Source organism: Brachionichthys hirsutus, chromosome 1 (genome assembly GCF_040956055.1).
Source record: "Brachionichthys hirsutus isolate HB-005 chromosome 1, CSIRO-AGI_Bhir_v1, whole genome shotgun sequence".
In the NCBI taxonomy this organism is placed as follows: Eukaryota; Metazoa; Chordata; class Actinopteri; order Lophiiformes; family Brachionichthyidae; genus Brachionichthys; species Brachionichthys hirsutus.
Genome location: NC_090897.1, coordinates 9,605,055 through 9,621,136, shown reverse-complemented (window position 1 = coordinate 9,621,136; position 16,082 = coordinate 9,605,055). Strand labels below are relative to the sequence as shown.

The window sequence follows — 16,082 nt, the reverse complement described above, 5'->3', positions numbered from 1 at the left end:
CAGAAACCAGTACAACCGGAGCCAGTTCCTTATAAATCTCCAGGGCCGTTCCTGGTAGAGTATCCCTATGAATACCTAACCCTAACCCACTTACCCTCCAGATTGGGGTTATTTTAAGGTCTCTCCTGTGCCCTACAGTCACTGTGCTTACTCCAGGCTAATAGCCACCACTACCTATAAAAACGCTGATCGTATGAGGATTTGGAAAGATTTCAAAAAGCCGGGCCCATACTGTTGATCAGTTGAAAAAATATTTCCCAGGCAGGACGGACATTTTAAAGTTTTTTACATCCCAGTTTAACTTAATTTAAAACTCGGTTCTTCTCCGCTGTCACTCTGAAAGTGTTATGAACAACATAAGGAAATTCTAGTTGGATCTCTGTAGTTAAAATCTTGGTCTTCAGGCAAAAGCATTTCAGCTTCTGTTTTTCTGGCAGTCCACACTCCACATTTTGTCTCTGCCCCCCAGCCCAAGGCCCAACCCACTGAGCCACTGCCGCCCCTGTGTTCAGTATCATTCATTCAGAACTGTAAAAAAGAAAACTAATACTATGTTAGATCTGATATCTGATGCCTTACTGGTTCATAAACTAAAAATAGCAGCACATTTTGTTGTATTTTTATATTGTATCTTTTTTTTAACCAGATAAAATACAAAAGTTGAGGATAAGTTCTTATTTACAGCGATGACCTGGCCTAGAGGCCCCACGATGAGCTGGCGTCTTATCCGGGGTGTACCCTGCCTCTCCCCCATAGTCAACTGGGACGGGCTCCAGCAGACCCGTGACTCACAATTTGTTATGTTTTCACCAAAATCGGATTGTTGGTTGGCTTTTCAGCAAGATAGGAGCAGAGAATCTACTGGAAAAGATCCAGAAAACATGGCGGTGGAAGGCTAGAGCATTAGTAATGAAAGAATCAATTAAAATGTGTTGTCATAAATTGGCTCTTAAACAGCAACACCCTGCTTGAGCAACACAACACAGCCTTAATGTGATTTATAATGAAACAGCCTTTCCACAGTTTGTAATAGATGTTTATTTTTGGTGAAAAAGAAGCTGTTTTCAGCATGAAGAGAGAGAAAAATACACCAGTAAATGATGAAGTCTCACAGTGTTGGACAATCTAATAATAATACTGTAAAAATAAACATTTTGACATCCAGAGATGTTTTACACTCTTTATCCAGCAGATGTCAGCACTCGGGTTTTACACAAACACAACTTGAGCTACATCTCAATATATATCGACCATTTGGGTCAATTAAAAATATAAAAATAGAATTTTTAAATCTCCTCACTAAGAAGAAAATAAAATACCTGTAGGAAACTTCACATTCAGCCAAACAAGGCGAGAAACACACTGCACAAAGCTCCAGCATTTATTAATTAATGCTGAGTTTGAAGCTTAAAGGGATCTTAAAATTAATTCCTCAGAGTATGATCTGAGGATTAATGTTACCTACAACTACAACTTAATAATGTGAACGTGCATAATACTTTTAAATTTGATAAAAATAGCTTAATATTTTGGGGAACACAATTTCAGGCAATTAAAATACTAATACTATTAATTTTAGCTTATCATTAATGAAAAAAAACAGATAACAAGCTTGTATTGCTCTGTCCAAGGACAAACCACAGTTGTTGTTGTTTTTTATATGTTAACTTTAAATGAACATACAGTATAATTAATGTCATGAGTCCTAAGATCCTCATTTCATTTAAAAAGTCTGAAATCAACACTGTCAGGAGCTTCAGAGCTTTGGACTCTTCATCAGATCCGATGTAAACTTCGAGGCCACTGAGAAGATTTCATCTTACAAGCGGGACTTTTAAAGCTTCTGGAGACTTCTGGAGAGTTATTTCACAGTTTTCATTTTTTGGTTATTTAAATAAGTCATCATCTTTCTGTGTTTAGAAGGATCAACACAGTTTAGAAGCTCCAGAAATATTTTTGGGCTTCCCCTGAATATCCATTGGTATGGATGGAAGAAGTTAATGGCTGAATCTTGAGTTTTTGGAGAACCTGTCATTCAAACATTGTTAATGGTTTGAACTAAGCACTAATGCTATAGTAAACCATGCTTCCAATGAGAATGACCGATTGATCTTTGTTCAATAATTCTTGAAATATTACAGCTTGGACCAAGCTGGCTGCTTAGTGACTTTTGCCATCTTTGCTCCTAAACTTCAAGCATGGCTAAAGATTTACCATTTCTGGATTACGTGATTGTAAATCCGGTTCCTTCCGTCAAGATCTGAATCCAAATATTTCAAATCATCCCTCTTTAAACCAACCTTTGAATAATTAAGCACACAGAATGTCCGACTCAGTTTTTAACCAAAATAAAACTTCAACAAATAACTCTAATTAATGTCACTTTCATGAATCCCTTAGAAATAGATGCATATGGTCAGTAAAGAGAGAAAATATACATCAGCACCAATGTGAGCTCAAAATGTTCTTAATCATTTCACGTACTTGGGAACAACACAAGTGCAGGCCAAGGGAACATTGATGAAATCGTTTTTCACTTCGTACTTGCTGGGGTCATTTCCACACCGGGTCTTCTTCAGGACCATCAGTGGAGCAAACACGGGCACAGAGTTGTATTTCAGGTCTTCATGCTGGTTGATGATGCAGCCCTGACAAATACACTCAGCAAACGCGATCTCATGAGGGATCCTGTCGACATCTCGGTTTATGCTGATAGAAGAGAATCAGACATCAGACATATATGTTGTATAAATATATATACTGTATACACATACATTTGAGCTTTTTGTGTTCATCTTTTCATTTGACAGATTAGGACCCTGAGGGCAGCTGACTTTACCACAGGTAATTCATAAATGATGCTATAAATAAGAAAATATGCCCTGCAAAGTGATGAATTTGTAATACCCACAAATTTAATTGAAAAGTTAAGGATTTTAATTTACTTTTTGATAATCACTCAAAGAAAGAAAAAAAAGCACTTTTTCTCAGATTTTTGCAGATAAAGCACATTGGCTTTGTTGCCATTATTTCAGTTTTTATCCTCCCTCAATGTTAGGTATTTAGGAAAATAATCATTTGTATGTGGTGAAGAAAATATATCCAAAATGATTTTTAATGAATTCAGATGCATATCTGTTTATGTGCGAAAAGCCATTGCGGTAATTTAAATAAAATTTAAATTCCTTTTCATAATCACAACATGTTGTATCAATGAAATATTAATATATGTAAATCGTTTGTCGCTCTAATGTCATAATTGTCTTATTTGGTCCTTCCTCCATTATGTATTCACATGTGTTACGGCCCCCACTGTATTCTCCTCGTGTTGTCCTCTGTTTGTGGAATATGCAAATTTCGGCTCTCCAAAATGGTTCCAGTGAGAGGGAGCGTGGCCAACTGTCGGCTGTCGATTCAAATACTGATTACGCCATCCACTCAGGTTGTTACTGTGTTTAGGGGTGCTGGCTCCCCCATTTATTTGTCCTTTATGTTGTTTCTGCATAAGTGATTTTGTTGGGATTGCCGCCGTAGAGCGTGATTTCGGTTGTCTTATTACCGGTAATTTCTTTGATCTGAGCAGCACTCGTTGGCCCATGTCTCCTTAGTTCATTTGTTTGTCCCTCATCCTTGAATTTTTTTTATTCTTTGCTAAGGGATTTGTTTGCCTGTCTCTTAGCTGAATCACGGGGGAAAAACCTGCTGGATGGGTCTTGATCTAATTTAGATCCCATGAAATTTTGCCAGAGATCAAGATACCTGTCTCGATACAAAATAAATAATAATCAGATTTTCCCATTTACTTATAAAGGATGTCGTCCCCCCCCCCAAAAAAAAACCAATATCTTCTAAAATATACATTCAATTTACTCTGGTCTGATATGCACTATCATGCAAAATGTCTTCTGGATCTGATCCAGAATGAGGTCAGGGGGGGAAAATTGGCATTGAAAACCCCATTTATGAATTAAAAAATCAGTTAAAAACACACATCAACTCTGATTCACTTTTACTATTTATGGTTGACGTATAAAGATACCTCATGGTGATGATCCAGATCACCATGTGGACGGTGTAAATCCAATTACGAGGGGAATGAGCTGTTTGGCGGAGGTCCGTCCTCTCTGAGTGCTTTTCGAGTTTGTCATTTAAAAAAAAAAAATTCAGACTGGTTAAAATAAAATAAAAAATTATTTTCTGGAATATTACTTCTACTTTTTAAAGACTTTATACTTCTAATATGACCTTTCCATAAAAACACATCTTAGACTCATCATATTATGTCTTTATTTTCTCGTAAAATGAAGAATGATTGTAATAATTTCTGAAGCGATTCATTATGACCTCCTTGGATTGTTTCAGTTACAGGTTTTCCTCCATCATTGCTTTGCTGTGGTCGGCTGCTGGCCGCTCTTTCGCTTTTTGTCCCTCGGCTGTCTCCGTAGCTGTCACCCACCTGTACTTCCACGGGGAGACGGCGCGGCTGTTCAGGCTGCTGCTCATTTCTTGGGCCAACTGCGCGCAGGTCCTGGCGTCCCGCGGCGGCGGCGGATATTTGACAAGTGCCAGTTTGTCCCAGTACCTCCTCTGAAACCTGTCAGCGAGATTACTGAGCCTCTTCCCGCTGAGGCACCCCCCGGCGGCGGCGCAGGAAGAGGAGGCGTGTTGGCCGAAGATCAGGAGCGATGCGAGGGAGAGCTAGGAGAAAAACAAAATTAAATCTTACATCGCTCCACTGCGCTCCCCCAGCTTCCCTCCCAGATTACCATTTTCAGACTAACACGCATCATCCTGAACGGGCTTGGCAAGGAGCTCCATTGGACCCAGTATATATAAACAGCATGTGTTCAATGTGAGGCTCTATTAATAGTGGAAAACCCTGAAAAAGTTGGAGTTAGGTATTTCCTCTCAATGAATCACGTCATTTTTTTTACTCCTCCCTCATATGAGGTGTGCTCACTGCACAGGTATGACTTTATAAACCTGTAATACTATTTAAAGTGAAAGTCTCTGGTGGTGGTTTGGAGATACACTTTCATGTACTCGAGGACAAAGGGAATTACTGCATCTCACTGCAATTACATAACGTATTTAATCATTACGTACCAAATAACTTAATGCAGTGGTGAAAAATGGTTTGTACAAGCAAGCATATTCATTGACAAAGGAATTATAAACCTGGATAAGTTACCAGTTGATGTAGATCACATGTCTTTGGACAGCGGGACAAAAGTCAGAGAACCCATAAAGAACCCTCAAAGACACATGGAGAACATAGTTTCTCTCTTCTTTATATTTAGAAGTGTGTTCACCCCCCCCCCCCCCCCCCTCATCATCTGCACCAGCTCCTACCATTAAAACTACAAACATGTCGTTTCCTAAATGTGTTTCTATATAAATCATAATGGTAGCAGCACTATGGCTATATGTTCATTCTCTATAGCAAAGGTCATCGTGTGACATTCGGGTCAGATCAGAACCGCCTCCTCTTTCATGCCGACGCGTCTAATTTGGCTCTCTATCGTAAAGTTGTGTTATGATTGTATTTATATCTGTCTCAATCAACCACTACTTTGTATTTTTATTTGAAACCATTGGCTTTGCCTTCCTGAATGTGAATTCCTGCTATCTGACGTGACCATCGGTACACCTGTGTTGTGATGTCACACTTTCACTAGCTCCTCCCCCTCTGAACCTGGTGGATATAAATGTTTTGCAGCCTCTATTTAGAAATGCAGAAACCTCTCGTATCCCATTTATTCGCTCCTTCACTTCCTCATATCTGGTTTCGCCTCTGAATGTCAACAAAGTCAAAAGAGGAAGCAAATGAGCTCATTCACAAAGAATGCCAGCTTTCCAAACGATGTCAGACATTAATGGTGCGTTTACATGGACACATTTAACCCGGTTAAAATCCTGATCGGAATAAAAATGCTTCATGGACACACCTTAACCGGAATAGTCTAACCCAATCCAGCCTGATCCGGTCACAATTCTATCCCGATCGAGAGGGGTGGTTTATATCGATTTGTAACCCGGTCAGGGCGCATGAAAACATTCCGATGTATCGGTACAAGTCGTCCTTACTGCGCATGTCTGTGACGTCAGCTACAAACGCTGCTGCTATTGCCGGAAGCTAGTTGAAGCAGAGCGAGCGAAAAGCACGGCGGGCGGAAGACAGAACGGGTCAATATCTGAGAAAAACATGTTGCCGGAGACATCAAAGGAGGAAACTAAAAGCGCAAACGGGGAAAACGAGCGAAATAACGCTGACGTTTCAGGCAGAAAAGCGCGGAGCGATGATTTGTTTACAGCGGAAGTTGCTACGCTACGCTTCTTCTTCTACCATTTCCGGTGCTTTTGGTCAAACTGCGCATGTCAGAATATTCTGTTCCGATCAAAAGTGTGATGCATGAACACGCAAATCCTAATCGGATCGGATTTTTAGGGTCCATGAACACGGCGCATCGGATCACAATTTTACTCTGAACTCTGATCGGAATAAAGAAATTTTGTCCATGTAAACGCCAATAATCAATGTGTGTCCCTCCCAATACACATTGATCTCCTCGTGGGCTCCCCTGGGATGACGGCAGCTCTCCGGTCGGAGCTGCCTGGAGTTGCTGCTGAGGCTATGGTGGATCTTATCGACGCTGATTTTGATGTTTTTGACTTACAAAGTTCTGAGGAGCAAGGTTACGCCCCGGCGGCCATCGTCTGGATCCAGAGTTCATTCTTCGCCTTGGAGGATGGAGCAATTGCAAACTTTCCTTCGTGATTAATGTTTGGTGGGGAAAAAAGTCCTGCATCTGTGTCACCGCTGAAATCATCCCGGCAGGTTGCACACAATCCCATTCATAAATAATCCATTCGAATACCACGCTTGTATGAATACATGACCTCCCTGGTAGAAGTGAAACTAAATGCAGTAAATGTTTCCGGAGACTTACATTCCACCGTGCACGCTAAATGCTTTTCACACCGCGCCGACATGAACATGGCGAGGGGGACGTGTGTCCATCTGTGATCTTTTCTTGTCTCACAAGCTATGCATGCTGGCTTCTCTGATCTCTGCACATAAATTACGAGGTAGTTGTAGAATATACCAGATTTATTTTTAATTTCTACGTAAAGATGATTTAAAGGTGACTTTTATTGGAGGTCATCTTCTACTTAATATGCAATGATGTGCATACAAAACATCATATCCACTCGACTGAGCACAGGAATGGAGGATAGATCAGAATGTCAGCGCTTTAAAGTCGATGGACGTTCCCTTCAGACATTCCTCAACATCGTCCATGCCAATATAGGAGTAGTTTACGTCAGTATAAATGTTTATAACCTGTCTTTAGACACTCAGAATGAGTTCCCCCACGGAGCTACCTATTGCTCTTTCGTTTAATGGCTCAACCTGCGGCCCTCTCTTTTATTACATAACCAGGTGGAACGTCTGTCTCAGGCTGCCTCCCAGCCACCCAGTTCATGAATCTATTTTTAAACACAAATAGTAAGAGGAGCTATGACCGTTTCCTGATCAGCTGAGCGCAGAACTAATGATGCAACACTTTCACTGTTCAGTGAAACCTCTTAAATGTTGCTTGGTAACAGTCATAGTGAGCCCAGCAAAGAAAATTCCATCTGGAAGTTTAATAAGCGATATCCTTCTTTAAGTTGTCAACGCTGCAAAAATGGTTTAAAATGCAGGAACAGTAATTCATTGCTTTAGGAGGGGCAGACGATGAAAAATAAATCTGGTAAGATTTCTTGGAGCAAGAAAAATTATCCAGGGTTTTGAAAGCTTCCTGATATAAATGTGAATTAATCCCAGGCATTTATTTCACAAACAAATTTGTGATGAGGATGAAAGAGATTTGAGTCACAAAGCAAGACGATTCTTGATTCAAGAGTCAAAAGGAAGGTCAGCCCCGAACACAAGACAAGAAGAGCAAAAAAAAAAAAGAACCAACTGGACTTGCTTAAGGTTTGTTGAAGACTTTTCAGCTTTAATCCCAGATTCTTCTGCAGTTCTGAACAACCGAGTTGACCCTCCGCGGACATTTCCTCCTGAACACACACACACGCACCTAATTCACCTGATTTGGGAAAACCGGAGAACCTGGAGAGAACCCACGCAGACACGGGTAGAACATGCAAACTCCTCACAGAAAGGCCTCGTGTCGGGTTTGAACCTGTAACCTTCTTGCCGTGACGACAGCGCCTACCACTGCGCCACCGTGCTGCCTCTGATGATGATGAGGAATATATTTATTGGATAGAATGTTAGAGTACAAGTACAGTCAAACAATAGCATGTATTACAGTACAAGTACAGTAAAACATCCTGCCTGAGGAGCATTTCAAAAAAGCCCTTGTGGTCTTGTTTCCATTGAAAATCATCGACAAGTAACGATACCAATAAAATTGTGGTGCAGAAGACTTTATGGACAACAGGGGGCGCTGTCTACTGCAGGGCTCACTGCAATCATTCATTCATTCATTCATTTCCCAAACGCTTATTCTGTCAACTGGTCGCGGACCAAGCTGGAGCCAATCCCAGCAGTCAGTGGGCGAGAGGCGGGGTACACCCTGGACAAGCCGCCAGTCCATCGCAGGGCATCACTGCAATTAAAGAAGTACAATTTCCCTGCCTTTAATATTGTATTTAATTATTTTTGATGTTATTTTATATAAAAGTATATTCTCATACATAACAATATTGGGATAGTTAAAAATACAGACTCCAAACTAGAGAGTATGACTGACGATAATCTTGTGGAAAGCGATAGAAACTAATTATGGTCATATTTCATCAGTTAGTAAAACAGCACATACTTCAATCAAGACCAAACAATCCTGCACGTGCACATTCCAGAAGGTTTTGTGAAAAATTGGATCTGTTTTTGCATAATTAGAACATTAATTTAAGATGTTAATATATTGTGCCATGTTAAAGACAGTGTAAAACTATTTTTTTTATTGACGCCATTATCCAGTTCTGCTCCAAAAGGGCTTTTGGGCTTTAGAGGGGGCTTTTGAGGGCTATTATTCATCCTTATAGAAACTTTAGTGGAAATCTTATCTCATGCATTTTATAAATTGCAAATAATCAAACAGCCCAGCAAAGGAAAAGGATAAGGGGGAAACGGCCTCCTTGGTGGAATGTTCCTGTCTTTGTAAGTATAGTCAACACTTAATTATTTTTTAAATTAGACATCTATTAATGTTCTTCTACATTTGACATTTAATTGTCATCAAAAAAAATCTGGCACTTTGTAGTTAATCTAAAATGTTTTTCTGGGTTAATTAAACATTCTTTGCACAATGTCCAGGCTGCCAGAATATTTCCACTGGTATTTAGTTATTTTCATTAAATACTGTGTTACTTATGGTGCAATCAAACAGAAATTTGGGCTACAGATAGTCCATTTTTGAGGCACTTTGAATAAAGCCTATGTTCTTCAAAGGAAATAATAATGAGAGCCAGTAACAGGAAATCTACTAGTAGCCTGAGCGATTCTACAAATCTGACCTCGGATCAGCCAGTTGACGAGCAGGTGGCAGAAAGTGTTCAGATAACATACCTGCAACATTCCAACCTATATTCACTCATCACACCGTTTTGTACAGCATGATCTTTATCCGCTTCATTCGATCTTTATTTGCTGAAGAGGTGAAATTAAGTTGTCTTAAATAGTTTATTAAGCCACATGACCCTCTCCCATTATCCCTTAAAAATTACTCAAGGCCAAATGAAAATACATCTTACACACACACAAGCACACAAAGCGCGCCTCCTCCCTTCACAAATATGTTACTCAACCGCTCCTGCAGCTCGACATTGATCTGTTAATTCCCGTGGTGTGGAGACGACACTCCCAGAGAGAGCACAGCAGATCCTCCAGCACGCAGGATGGGTAAGACTGATTTTTGGTTTTCAAACAGATGTATTCTTATGAGTGACTGTGTTACGCCGTCTGGACTCCTAATAATTAAAATAATATATACATATAAATGTCACATTGCAATATGTTGTACACAGATATTTATCAAGTCTTTATAGGGAAGGAGGTATTAAAGTAAAGCAGTCTGCCTTTTCATAGTTTACTGTTATAACTTACTACAAAGCTGAAATTTCTCTGCAACTCTCTGGGGACAATCCAAAGGTCAGACAGAAGCGCAAACGGTAGCAAACCAAACAGGGAGAATCAATATTAGAATAGGAATAGAATCAATTCTAAAAAACATTTTAAATGATTTTAAATGATTTTAAAATGGTTGAGAGAATAATCATCTGTTCTCTTTGCATAACAAAAACAAACCTTTGGTTTGTCTGTCTGTTAGCAGAAAGGTGTGGTATGGATTCACGGCAAGGAATAATCTATACAATCCATTAGATCTTTGTTGGTGATTGGAAAAATCCTTCAGATTGCATAAACTACCAGACGGATTCTCATGCAGGGTTGAGAAAGGACGAACTAGATGTTTGTGGATAAGCGTCTTTGAGTTCCCAGAAAAGCGCTATAAAATAAAATGCATTATTATTATAAAGAGGCCAACAAGAGATCATCGTATTTAACTACTTTCGTATTCGTTGGAGTTCCACCCGTTCATATTTCATCAGAGGATAACGACTTATTGTCTTCATGCCGTTAGCATCGTCAATGCCATTATGTTAGCATGCTGATGTTAGAGTTCTGTTTGTTCTGTTGGAACTAAGTGCAAACCAGAAAGTAGAACTTGAAGGGCGCTTAGCAACGCTGTTCATTTGTAAACAGAAATTTTATTATTTATATCTAATTCACACAAAGTGGCTTAGGAAACATGTTTCCACTTGGCTAATTAAATAATAATTAAAACTCTGTTTCCCTCTGTGTGTGTGTGTGTGTGAGACAGACAAACAAAAGACAGCTCTGATCGTTTATGCCCACCAGTGTCCAGCTTCGTTCAATGGAGCAGCGCGTGACGTGGCAGTGAAGGAGCTGGAGGAGCAGGGTTACAAGGTCATGGTGTCTGACCTGTACGCCATGACCTTTAAAGCTGCCGCCACACAGGACGACATCATCGGTGACCTCACCATCTCTCTATTATAATATAATATTCAATTTATTGTCATTAAGCATGTCACAAGTACAAGCAATTAAATATATTATGCATCTTACCATAAGTGCTTTTAGCAGTAATTAAATAATAATTGTGAATATATAGATTAGACGATTTTACAGTATATAAAATTATACAGTGGATGTAGTATGAAAGACTAAATGTACAGATTGAAACGTGCAGTTCGTGGTGCAGTGGCGGTTCAGTCCAGACTTTTGTTTTTAGACGAGCTGTTCCTTTTGGTGAATGAGCTGTAACGACTTCTTACTGGACGACTGCCTAGACAAAAACACAACGATCACCAGGGTCACCTTTTTAGCGCTCACAGAGTGTCGTGTCTAGGTGAAATGATGAATCCGGACATATTCCAGTATGGAGATGAGGCCATGCACGCCTGGATGGAGGGACGCCTCAGTGACGACATCGTAGCCGAACAGCACAAAGTAGAGAAGGCTGAGCTCATCATCTTCCAGGTCAGAGGTCGCAAATCGTCTGTTTGATGTTGTTTAATGTTGAGGAAATGATGAGTGTCTCCAAATAATCGTTGCTGTATGTAAGAGATTTCAATGCAATTAAAAGACTTGAATCGCATTATTTAAAAAAAAAATGTTTTTATTAATTATTTGTAACTTAAATTGTGCACAAAGGTGAGATTGTACTATAAATTGTGATATAAAATAAGTGTAAGTACTTTAAATAGATGAGTTTAAAAATATATGTCATGACCTGACAATAATATAATTCAGCCAAAACACAATTGAAGTCTCCACAAGGCCTGAGATAGCAGCTTCCTGACTCAGGAAGTGTGGCTGCAGTCAAGATGTAAAAATCTCAGAATCCAGGGATTCCGGAGACTCGGATTACGTTGTACAAGTGGTACAAATGTTTCCATCAGAATGGAATGAAGTGGATCATGAAATATACACTACTGACAGAAAATAATCTATGATGTATAAAAACATATTGGAGATGTTGCGTCTCTTCTTGCAGTTCCCGTTGTACTGGTTCAGTGTGCCTGCCATCCTGAAGGGCTGGATCGACAGAGTGCTGACGCAAGGCTTCGCTTTCTCCCCGCAGAAGTTTTACGATAACGGCGTCTTTAAGGTCAGCGTCTCACAGGAACGATATACCGAGACTTCTTTGACTGACAAAGATGGTACAAACTGAAAATAATTAAGCAATGTAGATGATGATGAAGCCAAAGCAAGTCTATTTGTCCTAATCTCAACATTTTAAATCAGGGATTCCCAAACTTTTTACTTTGCCTCGCACCCTGGGAATTTTATTTTATATGTTCTGGCACCACCTACAAAAGTAATATCTCATAATATGGAGATGAAGAATGCAATTTATAATAAATTTGAACAACAAATGTATTTATTTATTCAGCAAATTGTTTAAAGGTATTAGCAAAAGTAATAAATAAAAATAAATACATTTAAATGTTTAAACATTTAACTGTAGAAATGTTTTATACAACCTGAATTGATGAAACTGATGGAAGATCTGCACATTTTTTGATTGAATTAAAGATAGAGAGAACAGGCAAATGGACGGTGTAGGTTGTACTCAGGTCAACTCGACTTGCTTATATAGTTTGACATTAATTTTACAGTTAGTTGTTAACAACACAGTCATTGAAGTTGTAATATTTCAAGTATTTTGTGTAGTACCGGTTTCATCCTCAGGTTTCAGACATAATCACATTTCTCATATGGTTTTAGCTTCTTAAATAGCAGGTAGCTAAATAATCTCAGACAGTCAGTATCTGGTGCGTGTCGAGGCTTTATTGGCTAGAGCGCATACATTTTTTTAACATCATCAATAGCAACAACAACAAAAAAAAAACTCCATGAAGCTGTCGACACGTCAGGCTTAAATGGAGAGCTTAACTTTCCACCTGCAAAGCTGAAGTCTTTCATCTTGACAAGTTTGTTTTTGTGTTTGTGTTCTTCAAGGACAAGAAAGCAATGTTGTCCTTCTCCACCGGAGCAACGCAGTCGATGTACCGTCCTGATGGCATCAATGGAGACATCAACGTCGCGCTGTGGCCTCTGCAGGTGAGCGACACAGATGTGTGCTGCATGCAAACTGTATGAACCATAACCCCCCCCCACACAGTACAAACACAAATCACTGTCATCGATGCTGCATACATGCCACTCCCCTCTGCACTTGGGAATTTTCTTGCATTTCAACGTTCTTTGGAAATTCAACAGCTTTCTTATGAACAGTTGTTGCTCAATTTGTTCAATTTTATATTTTATATTTCCATATTTGCATCTGTCAATTAATAAAAGAAAACCCCTAAACCAGGGGTGGGCAAACTTTTTGACGTGCGGGCCACATTGGGTTTGAAATTTTGACCGAGGGGCCGGGCCAGGAGCATTTGGATGAGTGTTTGGCCCAGATATACTAAAGCGCTGCGTGTAGTGTGCAAACCTCATAGCACAGTAAACACACAGATAAATGTACAACCAGATTTACTAACAGTGTGTACGAAGAACTGCGTCTTTCAAATGTGCAAAATAGCCTTTATCCAGGTAGTACATTTGTCACAATGAATATGCAAGATGCAGCATTTACACATATTTTGGCACAACGGTGTGAGGAGAAATGTAAATAGATTAAAATAGCAATGACATTGTGATCTGTCAAACCTGGTGATTGCATCTGTTTTTAATAAATTTTACTTGAACACGTAAATAAATCAACATTTATTGAAAAAAGATGATCACTTTCAACATTCAAAACATATCAAAACACGAAATACTAAATCTCAATCATTTCTGCTGCACTCATTGTTGTTCCACTGCTGTGCGTAAATGCGCACTTCATTAAAAGAACGGGATTTATTGATCATGACGCTGGACGTCTGCTCACACACGTAGGTCGAGCCAAACAACAGCATATTCTGTGCCGTCCTCCGGAGGTTTGGAAACGTTGCTTCGTTAAGTGAGGCATGAAAGTCATTCAGGTTAAGAGACTTGAACTTATCGATCGATCAGTTCCAACTGCAGCTCCTGCGGTGCGGTTTCAGGGTCTTGTGACGGGACGGGACACCAGCTGAAGTGATGCGTCAATTTTCTTTAAATCAGAGAAGCGACGGCAGAACTCCCGTTCTTGCATTGATTGCTTGCTGGCGTAGTTTGCATGCTTTGTGGCAAAGTGACGGCTAATATTATATTCTTTAAAACCCGCAACGGCTTCTTGGCATATCAGACATGCAGCCGTAGATCGGATTTCGGTGAAAAGAAATCTTGTTGTGCGCTCTTTATTAAACACTCGGCCCTCACCGTCTACTTTGCTTTTCTTTGATCCGCTCATTTCTACAGACGGGGTCAGAGAGCAATGGGGAAAAAGAAACTAATGCAATGAGTAATTCGCTACACGCCACCGCGGTTGTCAGTGCGCCATCTGATGGTGAAACACGGGTATTGCAGGGACAAAATGAAAGTTATGATTTTGAATTTTTTGGTAATTGGACAAGTTCGGCGGGCCGTATTGAAAAGCATAACGGGCCGTATACGGCCCGCGGGCCGTGGTTTGCCATGTCTGCCCTAAACCTACCATAAAATAATCCTTAAAGATTCTTGGCGATTCTGTGTTTTTTATTTATTATGTTTTTATTTTGTCTTCCAGAATGGCACTCTGCACTTCTGTGGATTTCAAGTTCTTGCTCCTCATATATTCTGGAGTCCTATTTACTGTCCCGTTGAAGTGCGCACTGCAATGCTAGAAGGGTGGCGAGCCCGACTTAGAGGACTAATGTCAGAAAAGTCTTTAACCTTTGCCCCCAGTGAGTTCTTTGACCTCAGCTTTAAGGGTGGGTTCACAATGTGGCCTAAGTTAAAGGAGAAGCAGAAGTCAGAGATGTACGGCCTCACCACGGGACATCACCTGGGCAAACCGCTGCCGCCGGACAACCAGCTGAAAGCACTGCCTGAGTGCGAAAGTAACTAGACACAAAGAAAATCTTCTTTGTTTTCAACATATTCATTTACATTTTGCTCATTTTCGTAATTTTCAAATATGTGCTTTATGATTACTGATGAAATATTTATCATATAAAAAGTGTTCCTTGACTAGTTGTAAAGCATCATACTCAGAGCTACAGTTTGACTCGTCTCATTTGCTTGTGAAACACCAGCAATGTATGTAAAATTACAAACATGCTGGTCCTTCACCTTTGTTTCCATATTGTTTATTTTTGCTTTTCTTTTTGGTGATTGAAGTGTATCTGTCTTTTATTCATTTAATACACTGTTGTGTTAAATATAGATATAACAAGTCATATTTTAAAACTGCTGGACCACCAATAAACATTACAGAATCCCTACGAGGGACTCGCTAAATCTTCATTTTATGTTAAAATATTATACTCATATTGTGCCCTGCTGACTTTGTCCTTTTCATGCAGAAATTGAATTTTTGCTGTTCTTCTTCATAACATTTAAGAACAGAAATTCTGAGGACAAGACAGAGACAAATATTGCTTGATTATGGTTACATTATCACAGGTAAGAGACGATGTTGTGTTTTATTGTAATACATCAGAGTAAACTTTCTTGTTTTGAGTGTTGGTCAGGCAACATTCCAGAGCCTTTGCTGTAATGACCGATTTTATTCCGTCTGCTGATACATGACATAATGCTATATTTTAATTTGAAAGATTATATAAATCTTTTTTTTTTTTGCGTTTTCATGGAAAGTTGATATTTAGATGACGTTGATCACATTCTCCATGGCATATATTCCAAAGAATTGGCGCTATGCCACGTACTTGAACTTGTAATATATTTACATATCATCGTCAGCTGCTGTTATCTTCATGCTAACATCTTTGTTTTCCTCATGGCAGTGACTAACTGAAAGGGACGCGGTACAAAGATTGCTCTGTGTAATACACATGTTTACTCTTGATTGTAAAACAATGAACATATTACCTTGAAAAAAAACGTAATTATTCGTGAAGCATTA

At 39.5% G+C, this 16,082-nt stretch overlaps 2 protein-coding genes across 2 annotated transcripts; one reads left to right on the top strand and one right to left on the bottom strand.

Annotated features, from left to right (window-relative positions):
• Nucleotides 1-2,471: 2,471 nt before the first annotated feature.
• LOC137895912 (interleukin-17C-like) lies at nucleotides 2,472-4,790 on the bottom strand. Its single transcript, XM_068741442.1, has 3 exons — nucleotides 4,782-4,790; nucleotides 4,457-4,698; nucleotides 2,472-2,709 (listed from the first exon to the last, which is right to left on the bottom strand). Exons 1-3 carry the CDS (start codon nucleotides 4,788-4,790, stop codon nucleotides 2,472-2,474), a joined length of 489 nt encoding a protein of 162 aa, XP_068597543.1.
• Nucleotides 4,791-11,005: 6,215 nt separating this feature from the next.
• nqo1 (NAD(P)H dehydrogenase, quinone 1) lies at nucleotides 11,006-16,035 on the top strand. The gene is made up of 5 exons (XM_068738632.1): nucleotides 11,006-11,066; nucleotides 11,445-11,575; nucleotides 12,093-12,206; nucleotides 13,061-13,162; nucleotides 14,745-16,035. The coding sequence occupies exons 1-5, from the start codon at nucleotides 11,006-11,008 to the stop codon at nucleotides 15,063-15,065; spliced, it is 729 nt and encodes a 242-aa protein (XP_068594733.1). The 3' UTR covers nucleotides 15,066-16,035.
• The last annotated feature ends 47 nt before the right edge of the window (nucleotides 16,036-16,082 follow it).

Coding starts and splice junctions, on each gene's coding strand:
- LOC137895912 (XM_068741442.1), bottom strand. Junction 2,710..4,456: donor GTCTCCCCGTGGAAGTACAG/GTGGGTGACAGC, acceptor CTCTTCTATCAG/CATAAACCGAGATGTCGACA.
- nqo1 (XM_068738632.1), top strand. CDS start 11,006: ATGGTGTCTGACCTGTACGCCATGACCTTTAAAGCTGCCGCCACACAG. Junction 11,067..11,444: donor CACACAGGACGACATCATCG/GTGACCTCACCA, acceptor TGTCGTGTCTAG/GTGAAATGATGAATCCGGAC. Junction 13,163..14,744: donor TCGCGCTGTGGCCTCTGCAG/GTGAGCGACACA, acceptor TTTGTCTTCCAG/AATGGCACTCTGCACTTCTG.